We start from the raw sequence: 10,866 nt of genomic DNA, 5'->3' as shown, positions 1-10,866 counted from the left end.
ATTAGTAGTAAAATTTATCTTAGCTACCTTGTGTGTTTGTGTCCCCCTTCTTTTCTCCTTTGCCCATCCCAGTTCTTGTTTTCTTTTGAGCAGTTTCTTTCCCTTTCACAATATCTGCTGTACCTTTTGGATCTTATTTATGCTTTCAGTTTCTTACACTGGAGAGACAACATGATTGTTCTAGGTGTCCCAGTTACTCTTCCTCTCGTTGCTGGGACAAATATCCAACACCCAAAATGAAGGAAGGAAAGGTTTATTTAGCGCACAGTTACTGGAGTTTTCAGTCCATATTCGGCTGCAAGGCAGAGTGGCACAGGGCAGAGGGCATCAGTTAACGGCAGCAGCAAAGAGCAAGAGGAGCCAAGGGAGGAGTAGCAGCAACCATGGCAAGAGAGAGAGTCTGTCTCTCTGTCTCTCTTTCATTACATTCAGGCTTTCTGCCCCAGGCTGGGGGAAGTACACACATCCATAATCCCAGCACTGGTAAAACCAATAATCCCAGCCTTGGATCACCCATAATCCCAGTGGATCATAAATTAATCTCAAACTCTAGAAGTCCTTATCCCATGACTGTATGAGGCTTTGTGGGGACAACTAGACACAAACCATAATAACAGGTAAATGGATGCAACAGAGATCATACACATAAAAAAAAAATCAGACTCCCAACTGTATTGCATAATTTGTATACAAGCTGTTATGTCATATTTGCATTTTTGCATAGTGCCATAACCAGCGTTTTCATCTTTACTCGTGCTAAGTTTTGGTTACATAACTGCATTCCACTGTGAAACTGCAGCAAACAGAGTCACATCATCAGTGTCCTCATGTGACTGAGCTTCAAAGAATTCTGTGTGGTTCCCTACATCCCCTGAAAGTTTGGTGCTGTATAAATGTAATATTCTGTACGTAACAAGGCCAAAGTGCCTGTAGTTCAAAAAATGAAGAATCATGTGCTTCAGCAAAACCAATTTTTTATTTGAACAGTTTTATGGATAAGTAACATCAAAACCTGGCATGTAACATTTAAGGCCTGGGCCGTATGTTGAGCAAAGGCTTTAACTTGAAGGACTAGGTCTATGTCCCTGTCTCTGGTCAGATGCTATCCCTAGCCAAGTGCTATTTCTGGTGGCATCCCATACACAGCACTTTTTTTCAGACTATGTATGGCAATTTCTAAATCTATAAGACAATCAGGTTAACATAGTATCATCAATACAAAACAGTGACATAGTTTGGTTTTGGCATAGATGGCCAGGTCCTGGGCCACAGCAGCAAGCTGGGCTCAGCAAATAGCCCTGTGGCAGCATCTGGAAGGTCCACTGCTTGCCTTCCCTGGGTGAAGGCAAATTGGTCCTATGAGTGTCAGGGTGAGACTTTACATTCATCTGCCACAACGCATCTGGCTCCTGCATGGGCCACACAGAAGGGCACTGTGCAGGGTATATCATTCCTTTTCTAAAACAATTATAAAATGACCTGTCCCATTGTTTTATGACCTCTGGGTCTCAGTACTGTTTTTTGTACATAATTCACTTAGCCTGCATGAGTCAGCAGTGTGTGGTGAGGGAGGTCTTGGACAATGGATTTACCGTGTAAATTAGTAACTGGAATTTTTCTTGCATGGAGTTGATACACCAGTCAGTATGTTCATCCCCAGTATGCATCTGCCAACTAGAGTAACACAAACATCATATGGGTGTGGGGACAAGTGCCCAAGAGTGAAAGTCACCTGGGCCTTCTGGATTGTAATGTAGTAACTTCCATACCCTTCTGTGCATGAAGTAGTCCTGCGAAACAGTCCGGGCTGCCACATTTTAGCACTGATTCAGCTCTGGTGTCCACCAATGCTAGTATATGCTGCACCATCCTTAGGGAACAGTAAATAAATCCACATGTGGCCTCCAGTCTCCCAGAACCACCAAAACCCAGGTACCTCGGATTGCCTCCTTGTTGGGGCAAAACAAGGCCACTGTTACAGTTGTATTTATTTATTTTAATCAGGGTCAGTGCTGTCCTTCTAGCCGTGGCCCTTTGCTTGGTATTGCTGCTCAGGGTATAGCTAGCTTCCTTACAGAGTGATCCACACAGCTAGTGGCTTCCCATGTAACTTACCTGTGACTTGGCCTGTGGCCGGCAAGCTCATTGGACTGGTGTAGGAGACACTTCCAGGTCCTCGTCTCGGTCCAAGAAGCCAATATTTGTAATCCCAAAGTTACGTTATTGGAATCCCATCAAATTGATTCCAATCTACCACTTACAATGCTACCCACGGCGAAAATAAAGACAAGATACTGTACTGTGACCTTCAGTTGATGCATGCCATGTCATGTACCATCATCACCATTTCTACGTAGTCTGACCATTTAGAAACTTGCTCCAGGCTGGTCACCTGGATTCTCCCTATTCCTATCCCATCTTAGAGGATACACAGCTCAGAAAGCACTATGAAGAGCAGTGGTGGATGATGTCCTCATGGCTAAGTCTGGCATTTAGCCTCCAGACATAGTGGGGAGTCGCTGCACAGCTAAATAGCAACTCACTAATGGTGTCACCTTGATTAGGGATCAGAGGACTCTCTGCACAACAAACGAGCTTACCAGAGGAAAACCACCACAAACTGTTTTGGTGCACAGTAAGCTGTCAATGGATATTGATTAGTATTATTAATTTTTATTGTCATTTTTCTATTCTGAATTTTAAGAGTCGTTGGCATTTGCCAGTCATTTTGGCACACCAAGCAAGTGAAAGGAAAAACGTCCTTGGCTTATTTGAGTCACACTTCCCAGGGATAGCTGAATGCATGCAGTCTGGAAGCACTCCGCTGCATGCAGTCTACCAGCAACTCCAGGTGAAGCACATCAGGGTTGCAGATAAACTTCACTAAAACACGGAGAGGTGAGTTCCCCTGCGGCAATAGAGGAGCATCTACCAATAATCTCATGGGGATGCTCAGCCTCAGTATTCCGCAAGGAAAGGGTACTCCTCCGTATTTTCAAAGTCCCTGAAAGAAGCACAGAGAGAAAAAGTGTCCCATGAAGCAACATCTTGAGCATAATCTGCATTCTTGCGTGTATGGGTTCCAGTTTCCCTGTATCCTCTCAGCTCCTGCCCACCACATCAAGATTTTATAAGAATAAAATAAGGGGCTTATACTCTCACATCCTCAAATTTGTGGGAGAAATATTTGGGAAAGGAGGGTATGTGAGTCAGTAGGCCCCAGAGAACCAGAATGAAATGGTAAATATGGCTCATAAGAAGCCTAGTGTTAGGTGAAGTGCCTTAAAACTACTGTCTCAATTCTTTCTGACAACCTTGTAAGTTGGGGAATAGTAGCAAAATTCATGCTTGGTGATTATTGTATTACATGAGAAACCCCAGATTAAGTGCCTGCTTTGGCAAGTGCAGGGACCAGGCTGCAATCCCTGTTCCAGCATGTCCTGCTGGCCCACCCCTGGGGCGTGCTGAGCCAGAGATCTAGTCTGGGTGTGGTGGTGCACGCCTGTAATCCCACAACTGGGGAGGCTGAAAACAGGAGGATCACTATGAGTCCAAGCTGCGTAGTGAGACCTTGTACCAAATACACAAATGAAAAGAAAAGATTTTTAAACATAAACATAGAAATGAGAAACCCTACAGGCAAATGCTCACAGTCCCTGACACACTGTAAGCTCACTTTCAGTGCTAATCGGCATTTCATCTCTATCATACAGATGAAGAAATATGCTTGGAAATGTTGGTAAATTCATCAAGGCCATGTACCAAATAAATACATGATACAGCTCAGATTTAGGACCATGTAGATTTACTCATGTGGCCACCAATCCATTGTCTCCACTGACACGTCAAATTATTTGAGTTTTCCTTGTAGCTGTCCAGTGAGAATTACAAACATATTTCAAGTCAAGCTCCTGATTTCTCCTCTTGAATGGTGATGCCCTTCTCTCATTGCTCAGGGAAAAACAACCAAGAGATATACTCGCATAGCCATCTTTGACTCTTAATTTGTTAGCAAGTTTACTTGATTGTTTCCCCAGTATATGCAGAATTAGATCATTCTTTAGCTCCTGCAGGAGCCCCACCCAGGTCTGGTCACCACCATTGCTTCCGAAATTATTAGTATGGTCTCCTTGTAGACTTCTAGTGCAGAAGCCACTGTGATTATTGTAGTCATGAGTCAGATTCTCCCCTCCTGCTCAAGACATCAAGTGGAGTCTGGGCTCAGAACTAAACTTCAGAGTTGCTCTCATGACCTATGCCTCTCTCCATTCTCTGGGCCCCTAAAACTCATTGAGATCTCACTAATTCACAGGCTTTCTCTTTCTCAGTTATTCTGCTCCAGCCTTATTGCTCAACTTCCTTAAATATCCACATGCCCCAGGATGTTTGCACTTACTGCTATCACTGTTAAAGGTATTCTTCCCCCTAAATAGCTGGATGGCTCACCCTTCATTTCTTCTGCTTTCTGCTAAGCTGTCATATCTCAGTAAAATCTCCCCTAGCCCACTCCATAGAAACCATCCATCTCATCATGCCCAATGACTGCCTATCCTCTCTTTTACATATTTTTTCTTCAGAGAGCCTGATACTCTCCTATGTGACAATATATGGTTCATGAGTTTATTTCTGTCCATGACTTTAGGTAGGAAGCACCTTTTATAAGAACCAAATTAAATTTCCCCATGACACCAACATTAAACCTAGTCCTTGAATTTAATAGTTTTTTTTCCAAATTTAGTTTTAAAGCATAATCATAGAAAGCATTAAGTTTGTATACTGAGGTACTACTGTATATTTTAAATTATTTGTGTTTTTCCTTGTAGATTATAAGCTTGTGGGGAAGTAGAAACGTTGTACAGTATGATAATTGTGATCTCCTAAAGGCTGTCTGGCATACAGAAGGTTCCCAATAAATTCTTGAGGAAATAGATGGATGGTTCTGCCTCATACATAGTAATGACATGGTCTTTCTTAAAGTGGCAGGTCTACATCCAGAATTCTAGGCAATGGGAAGCAGTTACAAATGTCTGTTGATTCATTCTGATTCCCTGAGACTCCAATTTAAATCAAAGACTGCTAGAAAATAGTACTTGATGATAGAACATATGTCAGCCATTTTGCAATCTTTTCATTAAATTCTGTTGCACTATAATGAAATCCCACGATCCTCCAAGTTAATTTCATGAAACTTACAAAACAGCAGCACAGACCCTCCAGTTTCTGTTGAAGCTGAGGATGGTCGTCATCTCTGCATCGCTTAGCTTGAAGTCAAAGACCTGGAAAGATGAGTTCAAAAACATCCTTGGAAGGCCATTTTTGGCAGGTTTGGAGATTGCCACCCATACTGCTAGGGGATGAGCTACCATTTGCAGCTTACATTGGGACAGGAGATTTCCCCCACTGAGTCCAATGGACACATATTATTCTCCCACGTTAGTCCTTCACCAATACTGCATGCCATTACCCCACTGTCAGGTAGTTTGACCCTTTTCTCACCATCTTGTCAGCTTTGGAGCAGAGAGCTGAGCTAGGTGGACCAGAGATGACAATGTAGGCTATTATACACTCCTGATACTTCCTGAGCTTATGTAACACAAAGCAAGATCAGCCATGGAAGCATGAAACCTTAGTGTGCACAGCATCTGTGCTTCCTGAGACCCACACAGGCTCTTCCCAAAGGACAGTTCTTTAAGTCCCACCTATTCACATCCTTATGGGAGGAGGTGCATTTACAGGACAGGAAAGTCTGCTCTTCTGGGAATCCCATACATAGCTGATGAAGGGCAAACAAGTGTCTTCTCCACAGTGTCACACACAGCTGTGCTCAGATATAACAGGCCTTCTCCAGTCAGAGCCCCACAGTGCTCGGCCCATCTCAGCTCTACTGAGGCCAGACGCCAGCCAAAGAGATGACACAGTGCTGGGAAGTGAGGTGGACCCACTGACAATCCACTATGAGTTGAGACATCTGTCACATACTCCACTGATGAATCCCAGAGGACCAACCAGGATCTCACCTGAAAGTTCTCAACAATACGTGCTGGAGTCACAGACTTGGGGATCACTGCTACATTCCTCTGGATATGGAACCGGATCAGAACCTGTGTGTAAAAGGACATCACGTTTCTGATCACCTATGAGGATCCCAACCAAAAAAACAACAATAATAAAGTATTTCTGTCATTTAGTGTGGGTTTAGGCACAATAGCCAGCATCAACTGAGAGGTTAACTCAGATGTACCTGCCAGTCCTCTACTCATTTCTCTGAGTCCAAGTAGCAATGCTATGATTTTCTACATTTGGGTATTGGGAAAATGGCTTGGTATCTGAAGGGTGAGACTTGGGGCATGACCCCAAACCCACAAATCTTGTGCTTGGCAGCAAGCAAGAATGTGCTCCTAGCAGAAAAGAGGAGGTCCTGGTTCATTGAGACCCAACATTCTTCCTGAAACCCAGAAGACTTCAAAGACAGGCCTTAAGTGCTTTGTCCCATTTTTGTTCCCTCAGAGGGTTGTACGAAGACAACAGGAGGAATTAGGCCCCATTCAAAATGGGATGGATTGGGGAAGGATTAAAAAAAAGAACAACATTGTACTTGGGCAGTGGTTTTTTTGTGCCTCTGAGCGATCTCCTTAATCTTGGGATCTTCCAGCAGTGAAGGGTCCTCTGGCTTGGCCCTGGAGGCAGAGAGATGGTAGTGTGAGTAATCACCATAGGCCCTGCACTCACCTATGTTGTCCTTACCACAGTCTGCAGGCTGTGCACCACAGCCTTGTCTGTCTGCAAGAGAATGAAGAAGACCTGACAGCTGTATGTTCTTCCCATAACCTATCCATGGGCTCTGAGCCTTGGCATTTGCTAAGGTTACCATCACTATGTGGCTGAGATGAAGTATTTTCAGAGGGTCAGGATGGTGCCCTTGCCTTAGCTGGTTGGTTCTTTAATTCCCACGTTTCTCACCATAATCCCATTCATGCATGCCAAATGTATTGTTTCTAACATGTTTTTCTTTCCAGTGCAACACAGATCCACTCCAACATTAGTGAAATATAAACTGTTTTCAAAGTATGAGGAGAAAGAAGCCAACACTGGGAAGACTCACCATGGTCTATTTGGGGAGCCCAGAGGGCTGTAGGCAGTGACAGTGATGCCCTTGGAGTGGCAGTACTGGATCAGTTTCTCCTGGGTGAGGTATGGGTGACACTCCACCTGCAAGTGTGAACAATCTATATCAGTAGTTGAGGTGGCTTGCTTCTGGAGCAGCTGGACATTTGAAAAAGATTACCAAAGAAAGGACAAACAGGTAGACTTGGTAATCCAGACCTGTAGACCTGCATTCCACTTTACGAAGGCATTCTAATCACTGAGCCCTGGGATGAGACTTAGTATACAGCATTTAACTTTCCTCTAAACATTTCAAAAGCAGTAGAGCAGGCCTCTGTAGCAGACCAAATTTACCTGGTTAGTGACTGGTTTATATTTCAGCCCTGGCTTGTTCAAGAGCTTTTCGATTTGAAAGTGGTTGAAATTGGAGATGCCAATGGCTTTCACCAAACCTTCATCCACCAGCTCCTCCATGACCTGTCACAGAAAAGAGAGACATAGAGATAGTTATCAAGTAAATGTAGAGTAGGTGATGTGACTTAGTGCTAGCTCATGGAGTAGAAATGGACAGTGATCCATTACAGCAAGGTTAAGTGAGGGTAGGTATGAGGACATTCCAACACTGAGGGTATTGCATGGTGGTAAGGATCTTGGCCAGTATATTGGGTGTAAGATGTCCTGGTTTGATCTCCAGTGATGATGGGTAAGGTGGAGGAGGGCAAAAGGAAGAAGAAGAGAAGGAGAAAGGAGCAGGAAGAGAAAGAAGTAGAAGAAGAAGAGATCAGCCTCTAGTTTCTCCAAGTCAGCTGGGTTTCTACTGACTTGGTTTCGCACTTACAGAAACATCCAGCGCTGACATAGTCAATCCTGTCAGGATCAGGTCAGTTTTTTGTGACTAATTTTGTTATCAAAAAAAAGTAAATTCTTTTGAAAATTCAGGCCTAAGCAACTTATTTTTGTGAATTTATCAAACAAGTGTTAAGACTACGTGGTTGGATAATTCCAATGTTATAGATAACTATATTAGATAAAAATAGGATAGGTAGATAGACAGCTCTAGGCCCTTAACAGAACCAGTGCAGAAAATGAGATGCTTTGCAAATGTGGGAGAGACAAGCACCTCCACTGTGTGCCAGACCTCAAAACAAAGGATGAAACATGCACCCACCCACTTCCTAAGGATAAACATCAGGGATTGATATTTGAAATAGGTATTGATAACCTTGAGAAAGCCATGAAGAGCCTGAAATCCAACCATGTACAGGAAAAGCCCCTGTTCTGTGTTCATGCCTGCTTGCTACATGACTTGCTTATTCATTTTATCCTGATTTAATCAATTTTACCCATGCAGTTATACTCATAATTTTATTAGTTAACCATAGTGATATAGGGGAAAGAAATTCATAGCATTCTAGGTATCTAGTTCATGTTCTCTAAAACTAAAGAAGAAATTTTAGGAACTACAGAGGTAAACAGCAGATAATATTTATTGGGGGGAAAGAAAGTTTCAGTCCAAGTGAGAAAGAAGAGGTCCAGAATGGGTTACCAAAGACATTGCCTTCTCTAGGGCTTTTTATAGAGGAAATCCATGAGGTTGGTTTGGGTCCAGGGTGGGAAACACAAAAAAGTATTAGCTGGGCATGAGGGAAGACCTAACTGGTCAACCAGTAAGATTACAAGTCTAATTGCTCACATAAAATTGATTTAATCAGGATCCAATAGGGAAGTGAGTCACATAGCAAGTAGGCATGAAACAGAATGGGATTTTCCTGTAGATGGTTGAGTGGGTGTCTCTTCCTCACTCTCTCAAGGTGACAGATACCTATTTAGAGTATCAATCCCTGATATTTATTTTTAGGGAGATATCTGGGTGCATTTGTTGTATCTTTAGTCTTGAGATCTTGTCCACAACAGAGGGCCTTGTCTCTCCCACAGTTGCAAGTTATCCCATTGTCTGCATTAGTTCTTTCTCAGGCTTTGCCCTGTATGACTTTCTGTAATACTTCTATCTAATTCAGCTGCCTACAACAAGAATTTTTTCCCACCTCATGCCCACATTGCAATTTCCTATTCTTCCCATATTGGACCCAGCTTACATGATGGCTTTATAAACATCGCTAGGTAAAAGCAGAGCCATTGGTAACCCATTGGGACCCCTTGTTTCTCTTTCATGGATAGTGACTTTCTTTCTCCCAAGAAAAATATTCTGCTCTTAACCTCTTTTGTTCCTATGGGGCATCAGGCAGGTTGCGAGGTTCTTTCCCCTACATCATTGGAACAATCATTAAATAACCTGCTTTTTCAAGTTTTAGTTTGAACCCTGCTTCTAGTGTATGGGCTAAACCACCTCACAGCTCCAACATTCATGGTGTTCTGTCACTTTTTAAATGGATTTACATTTAATTAAATGAGGAATAGGTGCATGTGAATGACAAAACTTTTTTAACACTTTCCATGGAAAAAATTATTTATTTTGTTGTGTACTGTCATGCTCATAAGATATGTATTTAAGAGCTGAGCATGTCTTTCATAGACCTTGCATAAGATATTGTTTTTTGAATTATTTATCTTTCTGACTTGAAGATTCTATTCTCAAATAGCACATCATTGCTAACCAAGTTCAATGAAGATTTTACAAATTGCTCCTTACTTTGCTATAAATATTTTGAGAGGTTATTTGTAGTATTATTTTTTTTCATGCAGCTCAGAACTTCAGAATAGTTTTTAGAATGCATCCATGGAAATCCAGACCATTTTTTTCTGTACTTCTAAGACGCTTATTATTGTTGGCAAGCAAATTTAATGACTTCTTGTTAAAGAATCTTTTTTGCAATTATGCCAAGATTGTCATTTATGATACCTTTGCCTTTCTGCTTCATTGCCTTTTTCCTCAAGAATCATATCAGTGATGCTATCTAAATCTTCATCCTTCTAATGATTAAAGGTTAATGAACCATGAGTGTGGTGATCATGAATAAACACTTTAGAGCAAATAATCCACAGACAGGCACATTTAATTTGGTCACATACATACTAATCTCTTCCCAAAGGGTAGGCTTAATAGATTATGAAGTGATAAAGTGCAAAAAAAAATTCAGAATTACATGTGCCCCTGACAAACATCTGACATAATGCATTAGTTAGTTCTTGGAGTCTTTCTGTCAGCATCCACTTACATTTAATCAAGCACTTTATTCTTTACTGGGGTTGTAGACCACTAAATTAGGTAGAAATATTGTAGGCAGTCAGACAAGCTGAGGTCCTTAAGGAAGCTCATACAGAAGACAGCATAGATTGCAACTATGGGGGAGACAGATACATCTGCTGAGGACCAGACCTCAAGACAAAAGGTGAAACAAGTACACCCACATATTTTCCCTAACAATAAACAATGGCGATTGATACTTTAAATGGACATTGATCAACTTGAGAAAATGAGGAAGAGTCACTGACTCATCCCCTCTAGGAAAAGCCTCTGTTCTCTTTCATGTCAGCTTGCTACATGGCTTGCTTATCTATTTATTTTTTTCCATAATTTTATTGATAAACAAATAGCGATGAGGCAGTTTCAAACCAAATTGGCGGAGTGAGACGACCCAGGCCGCGGGGTCCTGGAAAGACCCAGAGCGCAGGCCCAGCACAGAACCCTTCAGCAGAACTCCCTACAAAGAGGCTAGAGGCAAGACCCACCCAGCTGATTCAGGAGCAGAACATCTTGCCAGAGAGACACAAAGGGTTCAACTCTAATGCCTGCAGCAGAAA

The 10,866-nt window shown here is 42.3% G+C and overlaps 1 protein-coding gene across 1 annotated transcript in view; it reads right to left on the bottom strand.

Moving 5' to 3' along the window:
* Window positions 1–2,958: 2,958 nt before the first annotated feature.
* Window positions 2,959–10,866, bottom strand: part of LOC101588067 (aldose reductase-related protein 2) — a 31,261-nt gene continuing 23,353 nt past the window's right edge. Inside the window, exons 6-11 of the mRNA XM_012514422.2 lie at window positions 7,459–7,581; window positions 7,103–7,209; window positions 6,596–6,677; window positions 6,018–6,101; window positions 5,209–5,276; window positions 2,959–3,016 (exon numbers count right to left, since the gene is read on the bottom strand). Of these exons, the coding sequence (XP_012369876.1) occupies window positions 2,959–3,016; window positions 5,209–5,276; window positions 6,018–6,101; window positions 6,596–6,677; window positions 7,103–7,209; window positions 7,459–7,581 (522 nt within the window). The remainder of the gene's footprint in view (window positions 3,017–5,208; window positions 5,277–6,017; window positions 6,102–6,595; window positions 6,678–7,102; window positions 7,210–7,458; window positions 7,582–10,866) is intronic.

The sequence above is a fragment of the Octodon degus genome, unplaced genomic scaffold (assembly GCF_000260255.1).
Source record: "Octodon degus isolate 3935 unplaced genomic scaffold, OctDeg1.0 scaffold00032, whole genome shotgun sequence".
Lineage (NCBI taxonomy): Eukaryota > Metazoa > Chordata > Mammalia > Rodentia > Octodontidae > Octodon > Octodon degus.
This window is presented reverse-complemented; position numbering and strand designations above follow the sequence as displayed.